General features: G+C 45.1%; 1 protein-coding gene across 1 annotated transcript; it reads right to left on the bottom strand.

The window, feature by feature from the left end:
* Positions 1-11,446: 11,446 nt before the first annotated feature.
* On the bottom strand, positions 11,447-16,737 carry DMRTC2 (DMRT like family C2). Its single transcript, XM_070398630.1, has 8 exons — positions 16,514-16,737; positions 16,277-16,431; positions 15,909-15,985; positions 15,495-15,666; positions 15,224-15,350; positions 13,020-13,080; positions 12,702-12,864; positions 11,447-11,559 (listed from the first exon to the last, which is right to left on the bottom strand). The coding sequence occupies exons 1-8, from the start codon at positions 16,735-16,737 to the stop codon at positions 11,447-11,449; spliced, it is 1,092 nt and encodes a 363-aa protein (XP_070254731.1).
* Positions 16,738-17,779: the final 1,042 nt, after the last annotated feature.

The following is a 17,779-nucleotide window of genomic DNA, read 5'->3' as shown; positions in this document are numbered from 1 at the left end:
ATGCTTAATTTCTGAATGGTCCTTTTTTATGTCTTTGAAATTCTCACTAAGATTCTTGTCTTGCTAAGTCCTTTGAAGCTCTCATTAAGGACCTTGAGCAACCTATTAAGCATTGTTTTGAACTCTGTATTCATTTTGATTCCATTTTTTCCCATTTGTAACATGTTTCATTGTCTCCTCATTTTGACTGCTTCCCTGTGTTTGTTTCTATGTATCTACCTAATAATTAGGTAGATCTGTTATGTCTGCTGGACTTAGTAGAGTGGCCTTGTGTAGTAGGTGTTCTGTAGGGCCCAGTAGCTCAGCCTCCCCAGTCACTCTAGGTGCACCTCTGTGTGGGCTGTGTGCACAGTCTTGTATTTTTGTTGTAATTTTTTGTGTGGTACTGTGTGCTGTTTGTACTTTTTGGTCTCATAATTTTGTCTTCTTTTTCTCTAAAAGGCACTGCAAATTGTATAAATGTCAGACTTCACAAAACTACTCACACTGCTCCACTAGGCATTTCTCACAATGCATTGCATTTGCTTACATATACTCTTCCTCTAGAGGCATGTCTCATTCTCCTTGCATCCCTAAAACTTAACAGGGTCTGGTAAGCCCCCATTAAGTGTGCACTGAATTGAATCAAATAAGAATAGGAATAAAGTCTTGTTACTAGTATTTTTCTGATTCTCTATAACCCGTAGCTTATTGACTAAAATATTTAACTTCTGTCTTTCCCAAGCTTGACACTCAATGAAAAACCCCGTTTATCTCCAAAAGCCCGAAAGAGTGGTGTGTACAGATTTCTTTCTGAATCAGCAGGGAGAGGAAAAGGAGAAGATAAATCGTATGCAGTTTGCAGTGGGGTCTCATGGTGAGGAGTCCAAATGACCACCATGACTCAGCTGTACACTTGAGGTCAGCCATGGTTCCCTCCTCCCCTTTCTCTCTCCTATCCATCCAATCCACTGTAAGTCCCACACAAAAAGTTCTAAACTTTTGTGCTCTGAATTCTTTGGTGTCTCACAAAACCTACTGCTCCTTCTGAGAATTAGAAAAATGCGTAAGGTAAAATGTATAGGATTTCAAATGAAATCAATTATATTGAAATACATTCATCAAAAGTATTTGAATTGTGCTAATAGTAGTCTATGGGCTTCTTTAGCACATTATTTAAGATCAAGCAAAGGTCTGATGACGACTATCATCTCAAAGCCATCTCGAGTAAAACAGTATTTTAAGAGATCTGTAACAACTGTACAGAATATGGAAACAGCTGTGCATTCCATTGGTGACAAAGCCCAAGTACTGTTGTTTCATTGTGGTTTGTTGCCTACATTCAAGATAGGAGGAAATACTAGGTTTTTGGTCAGAGGATAGCAAATATCAAGATATAATTCCAAGTTCATGGACCCCCTCCCCCCGAATTCTATACCCAGACCCCTTGAAGGGTGGTGTGTGGAATCCAGGTTCCTGTTCTAAAATATTAATTGAACCAGAAAACTTCCTTTGGGTTTCATCACATTTGTAATGGAATCTAACTCCTTGTCATGGCCCTTCATGAGCCAGCCCCCTGCTTGCCTCTCCTTCCTCACCTCCCTTGACTTCCTCTCTTCCTAACTCTAATCAAGCCACACTGGTCTCCTTCCTGCTACTGAACCCAGAAAGAAGTCCCCGTCTCAGGGCCTTTGCACATGCTGCTGCTTTGTACCTTCCTTTCCCTCTTGGTCTGCACATGACTGGCCCCTCCTCGTCACTCAAGTCTTTATCAAATGCCTCCTCCTCAGGGAGGTCTCCCCTGGCCACCAATCTGGTAAGGAGTCTTCCTTTCCTTTGATCTAATTGATAATCTATTCATTGTTTAATAACATGCTATTTAGCCTCCATGTGTTTGAATGTTTTGGGGTGTTTTTACTGTAGTTGCTTTCTAATTTCATTCCACTGTGATCTGAGAAGATGCTTGATATGATTTCAATCTTCTTGAACTTGTAGAGACTTATTTTGCATCCTAACATGTGGTCTATCATTGTGAACGATCCATGTGCATTTGAGAAGAATGTATATTCTGCAGCTTTTGGGTGAAATATTCAATTAAATCCATCTGATCCAGTGTGTCCTTTAGAGTCACTGTTTCCTTGTTAATTTTTTGTCTGGAAGATCTATCCAGTGATGTCAGCGGGGTGTTAAAGTCCCCTAGTATGACTGTGTTGTTGTTGATCTCTCCCTTAAAGTCCTCTAGAAGTTTTTTTAAAAAATATTTTTATTGATATCAGAGAGGAAGGGAGAGGGAGAGAATCATTGATTGGCTGACTCCTGCATGCCCCTCCTGGAATTGAACCTGAGACCCTTGAGTCCACAGGCCGATGCTCTATCCAGTGAGCCAAACCTGCTAGGGCTAGAAGGGTTTTTTTTTTTTAAATATATATTTAGGTGCTCCTATATTGGGTACATATATATTTATCAGGGTTATATCCTCTTGTTGGATCGATCCCTTTAGTATTATGTAGTGACCTTTGTCGTCTCTTGTGATGACCTTCATTTTGAAGTCTATTTTGTCAGATAGGAATATTGCTACTCCAGCTTTTTTTTTCTTTTCCATTTGCATGGAATTTTTTTTTCCATTCCTTCATTCTCATTCTGTGTGAGTCTTTTCTTCTGAGGTGGGTCTCTTATAGATAGCATATAGTTGGGTCATGTTTTTGTATCCATTCAGCTACCCTATGCCTTTTGATTGGAGCATTTAATTTATTTACATTTAAGGTTATTATTGATAGGTACTTAATTATTGTCATTTTAATTCTGTATGGCTAGGTTTCTCTTTCTATTTCTTCTTCTCATTACAGCAGTCCCTTTAGTATTTCTTGTAATGCTGGCTTGGTGGTGATATACTTCTTTAGTGTTTTTGTTTGTTTGTTTGTTTGTTTTTGTTTTTGGTCTAGGAAACTCTTTATTTGACTGTCTATTTTGAATGATATCAATGCCGGATATAGTAATCTTGGTTTTAGATCCTTGCTTTTCATTACTTTGAGTACTTCATGCCATTCCCTTTTGACTTGTAGAGTTTCTGATGAGAAATCAGGTGTCAGCCTTATGGGAGCTCCTTTGTAGGTAACAGCTTTCTCTTGCTGCCTTTAAGATTCTCTCTTTGTCTTTAATTTTTGGCATTTTAAGTATGATGCGTCTGGGTGTGGGCCAGTTTGGGTTCTTGCTTGGGACTCTCTGTGCCTCCCGAACTTTTTTCTTTATCAGGTTAGGGAAGTTTTCTGCTTTTATTTCTGCAAACATGTTCTCTATTCCTTTCTCCCTTTATGCTTTTTCTGGCACACCTACTATTCGAATTTTGTTACATTTCATGTTGTCCCACAGGCTCTCTTAAGCTGCCCACCTGTTTTTTAATTGTTTTTTTTCTTTTTGGTTTTATGGTTTCTTGATTTTTTTTTCAACCCTGTCTTCTAATTCACTGTCAATCCTCAGCTTCCCCTTATCTGCTGTGTATTCTTTCCAATGTGTTCTTTATTTGTGCTATGTCATTCTTTATTTCTGTTTTCATAGTTATATCTTTACTCATGCTGCTGAGCATCTTTACCATAATTATTCTGAACTCTATATCAGATAAATTTCTTATCTCCATTTCATTTATCTCTTCTTCTGGAGAATTCTCTTGTTCTTTCATTTGGAGTTGTTTCTTTGTCTCCTCATTTTGGCTGCCTGTTTGGGTTTGTGACTGTGTATTAGGTAGATCTGCTACACCTCTCAATCTCTAGTGCAGGACAGTGTCAAATGCTGTTTCTGACTAATTAGATCAGGCAAAGACTCAAAGCCTCCAGAGACTGGCTCTGCCTACAGACTGATAGGATTCCATCTTGAATAGCCCACAAACAATCACCCACAGGGGTGGTGAGAGTTTTTTCAACCAGGTGGGGCAATTGCTTCTACCTGGAGGTTATTATTCTCAGTTTCTTAATGGGCCTCAGAAACTCCACACCTTGAGGCAAGGTGTTTTCCAATAGGGTGGGTCAACTGTCTTCCCCGTAGGTCAGTGGTTGGCAAACTGCGGCTTGGCAAACCACGGCTCACGAGCCACATGCGGCTGTTTGGCCCGTTGAGTGTGGCTCTTCCACAAAATACTGACTTCTGCGCATGGGCCATGAGGTTTCAATCACACTGTACGTGTGTGCCCGCATGTGGTATTTTGTGGAAGAGCCACACTCCAGTGGCCAAAGAGCCGCATGTGGCTCGAGAGCTGCAGTTTGCCAACCATAGCCCTAGGCAAAGCTGCCTGTATAGCAAATGTCTGCATGAGAAAGGTGACCCCTATAGCGTGAGGGAATGATTCAGCACAGGAAACCAGGGTCTCTGCCTTCTGAGTTCTAACTCCAGAGCCACCAATCCTGGCTTCTGCTCACACAGCTTCAGTCCACTGTGCCCTCCCTCTGCCAGAGCACAAGGTGAGTAGCTCAACAGGGAATTTTGTGCATTAGCCCTTTAAGATATGCCTGTATTACCAGTTGTCTCTCCCTGGCAGACAGCAACCCTGCTGCTTTTCATAGCTAGATGTTATATGGGTACCCTTCTCAGTCTGGTTCTCTTCTGGGAGGCCCAGCTTGGGGATTAGACCCCAGAGTTCTCAGTGCCAATCCCCCACAGCTAAGATATCTCTCTGGAACTTCAGTTCCTGTCTGTGGGTGCCTGGCCAACCCTTTTGTGTCTCCGTTCCTCCTACCAGTCTCTATGTGGTCTCCACTTTCTGTCCTTGGTTATTAGAGTTCTCTCCAGCTAGTCTTCCCTTGATTATTCAGGAAGTTTTTCTGTATTTTAGTTGTAATTCCAGTTTTGTCCTAGGAGCGTATCTGTGCAGCATCCACTTACTCTGCCACCATTTTTTAAAAAAAAATCTTCCTTTCCCTCAGTCACTCTCTAGTCCATTACATTCTTTTATTTCCTTCATAGCAACTGTCAGCCTCCTGTCTGTCTCCCCAACTAGAGAGGGTGCCAGCTCCATGAGAGCACAGACTTGTCTGCCTTGTTCCTCACTGTATCCCCAGGTAGAAAGGCGCCTGGACATGGAGGATGTTCACAAAGTTTGTTGACCAAAGGAATTAAAGAAGGAGAAAGAGATGATTCCGAGTGAACAGTGAGCTGATTCAGGACTGGGTTGGCCAGCAGGTGGCCCCATTTCTCTACAATTTAGAGAGAGTGTGAGATCTGAAGGCACTTGGGGGCACAATGTAGGTTTATCAGTTAGAACAAATGTACCCCTCTGGTGTGGATTGTTGTTAACTAAGGAGGCTGTGCATGTGTGGGGCATGGGAATATGGGAAATCTCTGTACCTTCTTATTTTTGCTGTGAAACTAAAACTGCTTTCAAAAAACTATTGCACAGCTCTAGCCGGTTTGGCTCAGTGGATAGAGTGTCGGCCTATAGACTGAAGGGTCCTGGGTTTAATTCCGATCAAGGGTACATGCCTGGGTAGTGGGCTTGATCCCCAGTGGGGGGAGTGCAGGAGGCAGCCAATTAATGATTCTCTGTTATCATTGATGTTTCTATCTTTTTCTTCCTCTTCCTTCCTCTCTGAAATCAATAAAAAAAAATATCAAGAAACCTCCCAAACTATTGCACAGCTGGTGTGGTTCAGTGGTTGAGCATTGACCTATGAACCAGGAAGTCATGGTTCTATTCCTGGAGAGGGCACATGCCTTGGTTATGGGCTTGATTCCCAGTAGGGGGCATGCAGGAGGCAGCCAATCAATGATTCTCTCTCATCATTGATGTATCTGTCTCTCTCCCTCTCCCTCTTCCTTCCTCTCTGAAATCAATAAAAATATATTTTCAAAAAAGAAATAAACTGTTTAAAAAATCCTTTGTGGGCAGGAAGCTGTTCATGCTATGATAAGGGGGAGAGGTGGCATCAGAGTGCATTAACTTTGTAGGAAAAAACCCAATTCCTAGGAATCAGAATGTGTTTACTTAAGTAATTTATTCTGATCTCCTGGAGAGAAACTGAACGCAGGTCCTGTCCAATGCGAGCACCTATTCTTGGGTAGGGAGACATAGTTGGACAGAGATAGGCACAGTTCAAGGTGATCAGGCCTGGGAAGAAGGGATGAAGTGCTCCTAAGGAATATAGAGAACTCTGCCTAAGGGGCATATCAGAGATGTTATTTTAAGTTAGAAGAAAAGGATGAATAAGCTTTTGGGAAGAGCTCAGGATCTCATGGGGGTCTATGCAGGGCATGTGTGTATGCAAACATATGCTGGAGACTGCAGACCCAGTTACACATGGACCAGGAAACCAGCAGCTCGGTAGAAACTGGATGGAGATGGGTGGTATGATGTCAGTTCTGCATTGGACAAGGAGTGTGGTCAGGACTGGACCAGGTTCACGTAGGGCTGAAGTGAAAGAAGCATGGATTTCCAAAGGGCAGAATATGAAATGAGCTTCTGAAGTAAAACCTGGGTAGTTATGGGGGAGAAGTCTTGTTTGGAGAGAGAGGAGCAGGGATGGTGCTCCAACTTTGGGATCTTATTGGTTATTTCTGCAGAATGTCAGGATGGTACATGAAGGAAGCTTAGAAGAGATATGCCCTATTGGATCAAAACACCTTTCCTTGCCCTGCAATGGGAAATGGAAAAGGGGTGGCATATGAAACAGTCAGTGCTCACAGTCCATTGGCTGTAGTATTTGAGGGCTAGTCAGAGGCCAGAAGCCCACTGGGTCTCTACAACTGCAGGTGAAGGTTGCTGCACCCAAAGAGACAGGGACATATAGGAAGATGAACAATTCTTAAATCTGCTCCTTTTCCCAAAGCTGATTTCTGCAGAACCTATTCCCTCTCCTTCATCACCAATGGGAAGCCCTAATGATTTGATAGACACATAGACCTAGCCAGTGGTGTGAAAAGCCCTGCCAGGTCTGGCAGTAAGGGGAGGTGAGCTGCAGAGCAGGGCCTGCCCCTAGCTTCTCCCCCCCATTCCCCAGTCTCCATCACTTTCTCTTTTTGCTCCTTTCTATTATCCTTTAACCCCAAATTATACTTTCCTTTTACTTTTCTCAGCTGTATGACCTTGGTGTATTGGGAACCTTAGGTCCCCTGAGTAGCAGGGTCTTATCCATGTTGCATGTTGCAATGCTTCCCTCCTCTGTGATGTGTGGGCTTGGTCACTGGGAAAACATGGCACAGCAAGGCTTAGGCAGGTCTATTGAGGGGCAATCATACATCTAAGTTATAGCAAGAGGAGGTAAGTAAGATGTGAAGCTAACTTTCATACTTTGATTATCTTGCACTGAGAAATGTTGCAAATTTGTTACTCTGTAATCTGTTGAGTAGTCCACCTTCCCAAAGCCCCAAACAAGAAAAAACAAATTGTAATTGGATGCCATTGCCATCAATAATTTTGAATAAAAAGAGTGGGGTAGGTAACATCAGAAAAATGAATCAGTGATCATACATGCCCACTGCCCTTTCTACAGGTGGGCATGGGGATTGAGGTCTCTAGGTCTTCATATATTTGGAACAATTCAAGAAGAAGGACTCGACAGCAGAGGACTAAGAAAAAAAATGCAAGGAAGATCTTAATATTACTTAAAGATATATTGAGTAGAAAAATACTTTTTGAAAAACACTTGAGACTTATGTCTGTCTCCTGGAGTCCTGAATCTTTCATTCTATGTTTAATAAAAATTATCTACTAATTGATTTGGGCCTGACAAGGAGAAGGAAACTTCCCCAAATATTTGCCTAGACATCTTCCCTAAAATACTTGGGTAAGAGACTTAAAAAAAAAAAACTTTATTGTTTAGATTATTACAGTTGTTCCTCTTTTCCCCCCCATAACTCCCCTCCACCTGTTTCCCACCCCACCCTCTGCCCTCACCCCTCGCCCCCCCCGCACTATCCTCATCCATAGGTGCATGATTTTTGTTCAGTCTCTTCCTGTATCTCCCACACCCCTTTTCCCCCCAAGAATAGTCAGTCCACTCCTTTTCTATGCCCCTGATTCTATTATAATCACCAGTTTATTCTGTTCATCAGATTATTTATTCACTTGATTTTTAGATCCACTTGTTGATAGATGTGTATTTGTTGGTCATAATTTGTATCTTTACCATTTTCTTCTTCTTCCTCTTCTTAAAGGATACCTTTCAGCATTTCATATAATACTGGTTTAGTGGTGGTGAACTCCTTTAGCTTTTTCTTATCTGTGAAGCTCTTTATTTGACCTTCAATTCTGAATAATAGCTTTGCTGGATACAGTAATCTTGGTTGTAGGTTCTTGGCATTCATCACTTTGAATATTTCTTGCCACTCCCTTCTGGCCTGCAAAGTTTCTGTTGAGAAATCAGCTGATAGTTGTATGGGTACTCCCTTGTAGGTAACTGACTATCTTTCTCTTGCTGCTTTTAAGATTCTCTCTTTGTCTTTTGCTCTTGGTATTTTAATTATGATGTGTCTTGGTGTGGTCCTCTTTGGATTCCTTTTGTTTGGGGTTCTCTGCACTTCCTGGACTTGTAAGTCTATTTCTTATTTTATTGATTTTCTACAGAGAGGAAGAGAGAGGGATAGAGAGTTAGAAACATCAATGAGAGAGAAACATTGACCAGCTGCCTCCTGCACATCTCCCACTGGGGGTGTGCCCGCAACCAACGCACATACCCCTGACCGGAATCGAACCCGGGACCTTTCAGTCCGCAGGCCAACGCTCTATCCACTGAGCCAAACCGGCTTCGGCTGTAAGTCTATTTCTTTCACCATGTAGGGGAAGTTTTCTGTCATTATTTCTTCAAGTAGGTTTTCAATATCTTGCTCTCTCTCTTCTTCTGGCACCCCTATAATTCGGATGTTGGTATGCTTGAAGCTGTCCCAGAGGCTCCTTACACTATCTTCATATTTTTGGATTCTTTTTTCATTTTGCTTTTCCGGTTGGGTGTTTTTTGCTTCTTCGTATTTCAAATCTTTGACTTGATTATTGCGATCGTCTAGTCTGCTCTTGGGAGTCTGTATAATATTCTTTATTTCAGTCAGTGTATGCTTAATTTCTAGTTGGTCCTTTATCACAACCTCAAGGGTCTCATTAGTTTTCTTGAGGGTCTCATTAAGTTTATCGGCGGTTTTTAGAAAATTCTTGAAAAGCCTTAAAAGTGTGGTTTTGATCTCTATATCCAGTAGTTTGCTTTCCTCCATTTCTGTCATTTGTGTCCTGTTTCTTTGTCTCCGCATTTTATTATGCTTTGCTGTATCAATAGAGTGGCTTTCTGTACTAGGTGTCCTATAGAGCCCAGTGGCTCATCCTCCCCAATTACCTGAGGTAGACACTCTTGGTGCTCCCCCTTGTGGGCTTTGTGCACAGTCTTGTTGTAGTTAAGCCTTGATTGTTGTAGGTAACACTGGGAGGGATTGACCTCCAAGCCAATTGGCTGTGAGAATCAGCTGTGTCTGCAGTGGGAGAACTTCTGTGCTGGAGACACCCTTCTGGGGCAAGACTTGCTTCAATGGGGCTTTGGTGTTCACTGAGTCTGCCCCCTGAGTGTGTCCTTTATGAATCCGAGGAGCTGAAATCTGGATGGTCCCACTCTGACTACTGGGCACACTGGCTCCTGGATCTCTAAGGAGGTGCTAATCTAGCTTCTGCCTGAGGTTATCCAGCAGGAGCCAGCTGTGATGCAATGCAAGTTGCCCTGGGGCCTTGGGCCAGCTACAGTTTGTTAGGTAATTATCAGATTGCAAAGGGCCAGACCTTTCATATGCAGGGCAGGGTTCCAGGGGATCAACAGGGCAGAGCGAGCAGTTATGGCTGCTCTCAGTCCTGCCCCCAGAGGCCCTGCTTCTCAGTGTCCTGGCAATCGCTGCAAGCACCCCCGAGAGAAAGCTGCCCTCGAGTTCTGACCGATGCCAGACAGTCCAGTTTCTCCCGTATGAGTCTGGGTCCCCAGAGACTAGCCCAGAACTGGAGCTCAGAGCCTGAGACTCCCTCCTGATTGAAAAAGACAACCGTGTCCTCAGCCACCAACCCTCTCCGCACGCGCCTCTGTACCTCTGTATTTTACTTCCGCACCGCACCTCCTCTGAGTCTCAGTATGCTTTTCTCTTTTCTTCTAGTTGTAGAATTTCCACTCAGCCAGCCTTCCTGTGGTTCTGGATGATGTCCGTTCCGTCTTTTAGTTGTATTTTTGAAGTGGTTGTGCGAGGTAGCAATCTCTGGTGTTTACCTATGCCGCTATCTTGGTTTCTCCGGGTAAGAGACTTTTATCTAAGCTTGTTCCTTTATTTGTAAAATGAATGTAATCATGCATAGTTTACCAAGTTGCTGTGAAGATATATGGGAATCACATACAGTGGGTACTCAGTAAATGGTAATAATTGTCTCTACCCTTTTAGGGGTCCTTCGAAACTTAGAGACGTGAACTTTCCTAGTTCAGGCAACACCCTTGATTATGACTAATTTGATTCTTCCTGTCCTGCTTGGCCTCAGTTTTCCCATTTGAAAAATGTTAGAATAGCATTAAATTGGCATTCTATTGGGCAGACCTGGCCTGAATATATGTTTTGTTTGGCCTACAGAGGATTTAGGGAAGAAAACTGAGACAACATTTGAAAATTAGGACATTTAGTTTTCCAGATTCTCTTGAAAAAATCAGAAGATATGGCAAAGCTGAGCCTACATTCCCTCCTGCGTGGCAATAATCTACTAGGGCCAAAAGGAGGCTTCCCTGTAAGGTAGGGCACATTTTCTAGGGCTCACCTGGCCTTCTTTACTCATTTATATGACCTGCTTGGCGCTATAGTTCACTTCAGTTTGTGGCCTTCTGGACAGTTGAACACTGTCTATGCCTGGCACAGAGCAGGCACTTAATTATTGAACAGTGAATCTCCCACTGTCTCCCTCTAGCACTCCTTATCTGGCCATAAGAAATACATGTTTGTATTTATCTGTGGTAATTCCTGAATAATCGATTTGCACTTTGAGAATTAAAATGAACAAGTCCTTTCTGTCAGTCAGGATAGACTAGGTATGGCTTTGGTAACAAACAATCCCCAAATCTCAGTGGCTTAAAACAAGAAAGCTTTATTTCTTCCTCACAGAAACCTAGACACAAAATGAAAATACTCTTCTGTTTTTGCATGCATGCAGACAGACATAAGTGCACAGGTATGTACAGAATCACATACCAAATAAATATCCTAGAACATGAATTCATGCAAAAACCTATTTTGAAGCTTAAATTGCACAGTTATATCTTTGTTGGGATATTAAAAAAATCCCAAGACCCAAGGGGGTAAGAGCATATCCACCACTGGCTAAGGAAATGCCCATGCTGAAAAAGGAACCAAAAGATAACAAAGCACCGGAAGGCTTAAAAACAAAGCTGAAGCTCCTACTGCACAAATCCCTCAATAAAATACCAAATATGCAGCATCTGCAGGCTGTTGCACCTGCCCCAGAGAGGCTCCCACTTCTGGGCTTCTAGCTTAGGAGGGAGATGGAACCCAGATGCCCAATATGCAAAGCCACGGAGGGGGCTGGACTGGGTCGAAGAGAAGGGCCAACAGGCTGGAATCCTCTTCCTCCAGCAGGAGCTATAGGCAGGAAGAAAGGGGGCAGGACCAGGTTACATCCATTCCCCTCCCCTTCACAACCCCTTCTTTAAAAATTTTTTAAAAATTGATTTTAGAGAGGCAGAGAGAGATAGAAACATCAATGATGAGAATCATTGATTGGCTGCCTCCTGCACACCCCACACTGGGGATCGAGCCTGCAACCTGGACATGTGCCCTGATTGGGAATTGAACCCTGACCTCTTGGTTCATAGTTGATGCTCAACCACTGAATCATGCTGGCTGGGCAGCAACCCCTTCTTTTTACCCCATTTAACCCAGGTCTCATCTTTGTTCACCTGGATTACACAAACACTTTCTCCTCAATGATTTTCCCACCTCCAGTCTTCTCTCTTCTAATCCCTCCATCACATCCACATACTTGTCTTTCTAAAGCTCAGATTCTCTGATATGTCCCTGTCTAGCCCAGAAATGTTTCTGGCTCCCCTTCATGCATAGCTGCTGGGCTAGACTCCTAAAACTGGCATGCCAGACCTCCATGATCAGAAAAGCCTGTCCAGCCTCATCTCATCCTGTTTTATCAGTTCTTCCAGGACGGTTTCCTCATCAGTACACCATGCCAACCCACTATTTTGGACAGGAGAATTCCCAATCTTCCCTCTCTGCCGCCATAGGTTTCTCATTCCTCAAGATTCCTGTGGTTCTCTCCAGGTTTGTCACCGAGTTTTGTGAAGGCATCCAGTTTTCCCAAGTAGAATGGAAACTTCTCAAATGCAGTCATCAGATCCCCTTCCAGGCCAGACCCTTGTTACATCTTCAGCCCCTCTCCAACCGTCAACAGGTAACTTGTGTAGAGAGAGCTTTGGCCTGGAGCCAGGAGACCAGACTCTGCCACTGTCTTGCTTTATGACCATAAACAAGTCCTTGCCTCCCCCCGGGCCTCACTTTCCTTGTCATCAGGGCACTGGACATTTGCTTTTGAGCACAAAGCTGATAAAACTGATCCACTGAATAACTCTCAACTGCAATCCCTAGGGGCTAGGTTGAGGGCCTGGCCTGAGGACATTCAAATTCCTGATGTCCTTGGTTAGTTCCTGCTTACTCCAGTACCCCCATCTCACAACCATCCCTACCCCATCCTCTGCTTTCAGGAAACAGGTTACCTGGATGGAGCAGGGAGATCCAGGCAGAGTTAGTGGGGACAGAAGGGGTCAGGCATGGAGCCTGGGATGAATCTTTCAGCCCCACAAGAGCTTCAGCTGCCTCCCGCTGCAGCTGCCGCTCTGCGGAGGCAGAGGTCCAGGCCAGGCGAGAGGCTCTGGGGGCCTGCAAGGGAAAGGGAGAGAAACAGAGTGGGAACCCTCACTTCTGCCTACCCTTCAAGTGCTTCCTCAGCCCACAATTACTTAACTATCCCCTACTCTTCCCTTTCCCAAGTCAACTTCCTCCCAGGGTTCTGGATCCCATTTCTTTCCCAAGACCTGTGGTTGAAGCAGAAGAGGGTCTGGGGTACCACAGGGCTGAAGTATCAAAGTTGAGCATCTAGAAATAAGGAGAGAAGATGCCAGGAATATTAAACACATGGATAGACATGTACACATGGGAAGAGGGGAAGGATTTTTCTATACAGCCATGCACCACATAACAATGTTTAGGTGAATGATGAACCACATATACATTCTTGGTTCCATAAGATTATAATGGAGCAGAAAAATTCCTATTGCCTCACGATGTGTAGCCATTGCAACATCATAGTGCAATGCATTACTCACATGTTTGTGGTAATGCTGGTGTAAACAAACCTACTGTGCTGCCAGTCATGTAAAAGTCTACAATTATGTATAGTACATAATACTTGATGACAATAAGCCACTGTGTTAATACTTAATGTATTCACTATACTATACTTAAAAAAAATTAATCTCACCCAAGGAGTAAGAATATTTTTCCTATTTATTTATTTATTTATTTATTTTTAGAGAGAGTGGAAGGGAGAGTGTAGGTGAAGGAGAGGAAGAGAAACATCAGTATGAGAGACACATATCGATTGGTTGCCTCTTGCACATGCCGACTGGGGGCATGAATCTGCAACCCAGTATGTGCCTTTGACTGGGAATCAAACCTGTGACCCTCCAGTGCCAGGCCAAGTTCTAACCACTGAGAAATGCTGGCCAGGGCTATACTATACTTTTAAAAAATATATTTTTATTGATTTTTAGAGAGAGAGGAAGGGAGAGGGATACAGAGATAGAAACACTGATGAGAAACATCATCGATTGGCATGTGCCCTGACTAGGAATTGAATCAGCAATCTCTTGGTACCTGGGTTATTGCTCAACCACTGAGCCACACTATACTATACTTTTTAGTGTTATCTTTCTACTCATAAAGCAAAGCTTGTTGTAAAACACTTACAGCAGCAACCTCATACATCTTGTGTTTACACCATCATTTTCTCCTGGTCTTGATTTAATCTCATTTTGTTTAATAAATAGAGTGCAGCTTAAGTGTGAAGTGTTTATAAAATCTACAGTAAATACAGTCATGTCCTAGGCCTTCACATTCACTCACCACTCACTGACTCACCCAGAGCAACTTCCAGTCCTGTAAGCTCTATTCATGGTAAGTGTCCTATACAGTTTTTATCAGTCAATTAGAGACACTATTACTTCTCAGGTTGTCATGAGAATTAGCAATAATAATATCTAATACTGTAGATTCTACAAACACTTCACAGGCTGCACTATACTTACTAAACAAAATGAGAGTACATGGTAAGTGTCCTAAACACTGTTTTTTGCTTTTATACCATATTTTTACTGTACCTTTTCTATGTTTACATACATAAATATTTACCATTGTGTTACAATTGTCTACACCAAGCATGTCAAACTCGAGGCTGGTGAGCCATGAGTTTGACATGCTTCGCCTACACTATTCAGTACAGTAACAGGATATACAGGTTTGTAGCCTAGGATCAATGGTCTATAACACATAGCCTAGGTGTGTAGTAGGCTGTACCATCAGGTTTGTGTAAGTGCACTCTATGATGTTCGCACAACAAAGAAATTGCTCAGAATGTATCCCTGTTGTTAAGTGGCTTGTGACTGTATTCAAATCTGGGAATCTGAGTGACTGCTCGGTCATTAGGCTTTGTGGCCTCGGACAAGTCCCTTCTCCTGTGTTAGTGTGCGTGCTTTGTTTTCTGTAAAATGACAATCCCTGCCAGCTTCTTTCTCCAGGGCTACTATGAGGATTATAGGAAATCATCGGTGTCAATTTTGTAAACACTGACAAAATGGGAGAACGGTTCCTGCCCTACCAGAGTCTGATTTTCCTCCCCTCGTTCCCTCATCCCCATGGAACTCGAGGAGCAGCCTGGCCCACCTTTAGGAAGCTTTCTCTAAAGGCCCCTGGCCTCTCTCCTGGCCTCTGAGGCTCTCATCATCCTCCTCTTGCCCCCATTTCAGCAGGTAATTTGACCTCATTTTATCTGTTTAAGCCGATTTAATAGCTACTATTTGTTCAAGGCCAGGGCCTGTGCTAGGTGTATTAGATATTATTATTACTAATTCTCATGACAACCTGAGAAGTAATAGTGTTTCTAATTTGCTGATAAAAAATAGGCTCAAAATAGGTAAAAACACTTGTACCAAGGTTCACATTATCTTCTCTCCCTACTCACCTGTGGGGCAGGGCAGAGGGCCCTTGGGGTTCTCCAGGAAGAGGAGCAGTCAGTATTGGGTGAGATCCTGGGCAGTTTGGGAGGGGCCCATGAGTGGGCAGCCGGAGGGAGGTGCCAGGGTCAAAGCCTAATGAGGGGAAGAGAATGCAGAGTGTATAGGGGTCAGAGGTCATGACTTCTGTCCTCCCTCTTCCTAGTCTGTATCCTCTTCCTCTTCTCTTTCTGATACAGTGGCACACTGGCATTCAAACATTTATTAAGTTCATCTTACCAGGGAAGGGATGCAGAGGGACAACAGGCTTTTGGCATAGCAAGCGGCACACTACTGGGGGTGGCATGGAAAGGCCTGGAGGCAGCCAATGTCCAGGGGTCCAAGCACTTGGAGTCCAGGGAAAAGGCAAGGGTTCTGGGGGACGGCTAAGCAGCAGAGGTCCCTGGGAATTCTCCTGGAAGGGCAGAGTACACAGGAAGTCAGGTGCAAGGCTGGGAAAGAAATGGGTATATTCTAGGATGAGGGTAGGACTCCAAAACTTCAGAGCTTGGAGGGCCGTGAAATCCCACCCCCTCATTTTGCTCAGGGAGAGAAGAGATTTGCCCAGGATGATACAGCAAGTCAGGGTTGACCTAGAACCCAGGTGACAAGGACAGAGAGAAAGGGGTCTGGGCGGGGCCCGGCTCTCCTTACCTTCCCAGGGGCGGTCAGTGCCAGTGGGACTGCCCCATGGAGGGTCTGAGGCTGGGGCGCTATGTTCTCCTTTCCGGCTGTGGGGGACCAGGGAGAGCTTTGGTGAATCCTTTCTCCCGATCCCATCCCACTCCAGCTGAAAACTGAGGAAAACTGAGTTCTCCTCTTTGCATGGGCCCTTTTCTACCCATGGATCTCAACGCAGCCTCCCAACACGTGATCACATTGTAAAGGCGGGGAGGCTAAGGCCCAGAGAAGAGAAACACCTAGTCCAAGGTCACACAACAATTCAGTGGAGCCTGGGACTCCTTTCCCTACTCATGCTTTCTCCACCCAAATCCTGGTTCCATCTTGAGCCAGAGACTCACAGGGGAGCCCTGGTCGCATGGCCGCCTTCTTGACGTGGCTGTGAGCTTTAGGAGAAGCCGCCCCTCTCATCAGCTCCTGAGCCAGGTGCCTCTTCAGCTGTGCCTCCTGCTGCCTACGCAAGGCCACCTGGGCAGCCATGACCCTTCGGCGCTCCCTGAAAGGAGGCTTGTGAGTAAAAAATCGGCCACCCTTGAGATGGAACGCATCCTCCTCCCTTCCCTGGACCCGCTACTCACAAGATGAGGACACATTTGTGACACTCGCAAGCCTGGAAGAGGCAGAGGCGCTTGTGGCCCTTGAGGTGAGCAGTGACGCCGTGGTTGCGGCAGCGGGCACAGGTTGGAGAGCGACTGACCGCTCTCTTAGGCACGAGCTCGGTGCCCTGGGGGACTCCGGTCTCATCCCCTGTGGCGGAGTCCGAGGAGCAGCGGTGGGCAGCGAGCATCTCATTAGGTTCCATGGACCTGGGGGCCGGAGTGGAGGGTCAGGAGGGCCGGGTGAGCGGCCCTCCTGCCCCTGGGAGGCCCATGGGGGAGGGGGTTCTCCATCCTGCCCTCTGGGCTCAGCTTTCACCCTCCCTTCTCCCTTCTTCACCCCACGCCCCTCCTCAGGCAGCCTCCTTCCTCCCAAGAACCCCTCCCCTCTTTCCCTACTTACCTATTCCTTCTTTTCTTTTTACATGTGTTTTTATTGATTTTTTACAGAGAGAGGAGGGGAGAGGGATATAGAAATAGAAACACCGATGAGAGAGGAACATCCATAGGCTGCCTCCTCCGGGCCCCCTACCAGGGACCGAGCCATCCATAGGCTGCCTCCTGCACGCCCCCTACCGGGACCGAGCCATCCATGGGCTGCCTCCTGCACGCCCCCTACCGGGACCGAGCCATCCATAGGCTGCCTCCTGCACGCCCCCTACAGGGACCGAGCCAATCATGGGCTGCCTCCTGCACGCCTCCTGCCGGGGACTGAGCCTGCCGCCCGGGCACCTGCCGCGACTGGGAATCGAGCTGGTGACCTCTTGGTCCCTGGGTCCATGCTCAACCGCTGAGCCACAAAGGCCGGGCTCTTATGTATTCTTTCAACTCAAGCATTATTCTCTGCGGCTCACCCGTACCTTCCCACGCACGAATCCCGGTTTTAGGCCCACGCACTCTCCTGCCCCCTGCAAGGAGTCCTCCCTTCCCTTCCCACCACCACCCTGTTCCAACAGGTTTTCTGGCTTTCTCTTGAACAATGATCCCCTCTCCCTCCTGCATTTACCCAATTCTTACAAATAGTTTATGCTCCCCTTTCCGCTCATGCATGCCCTGCAAGTCACCTTCCTCTTTGCCACCCTTTTGATTAGTTCACTCTCTTGCATCCACAGGAATTCCATTATCCTCAGGGAGTTCTTGCCCCACTTGCAATAATTATTTTCATTCTCTCAAGGAATGCGCTTTGAGCCCCTTTCACGTGCCGGGAGGAATACCACTGTTGCCCCCAACACAGTCTCCGAACTCTGA

This window comes from Myotis yumanensis, unplaced genomic scaffold (genome assembly GCF_028538775.1).
Source record: "Myotis yumanensis isolate MYYU_CA2020_CCGP unplaced genomic scaffold, mMyoYum1.0.hap1 SCAF_18, whole genome shotgun sequence".
Classification (NCBI taxonomy): Eukaryota; Metazoa; Chordata; class Mammalia; order Chiroptera; family Vespertilionidae; genus Myotis; species Myotis yumanensis.
This window is presented reverse-complemented; position numbering and strand designations above follow the sequence as displayed.

What these genes read in the sequence shown, in the direction of transcription:
- DMRTC2 (XM_070398630.1), bottom strand. Translation starts at nt 16,737, where the DNA reads ATGGAACCTAATGAGATGCTCGCTGCCCACCGCTGCTCCTCGGACTCC. An exon ending in CCCTCTGCCCTGCCCCACAG is followed by an intron (nt 13,081 to 15,223) that starts GTGAGTAGGGAG and finishes CCTTATTTCTAG; the next exon opens with ATGCTCAACTTTGATACTTC. An exon ending in GATCTCCCTGCTCCATCCAG is followed by an intron (nt 11,560 to 12,701) that starts GTAACCTGTTTC and finishes TCCTGCCTATAG; the next exon opens with CTCCTGCTGGAGGAAGAGGA.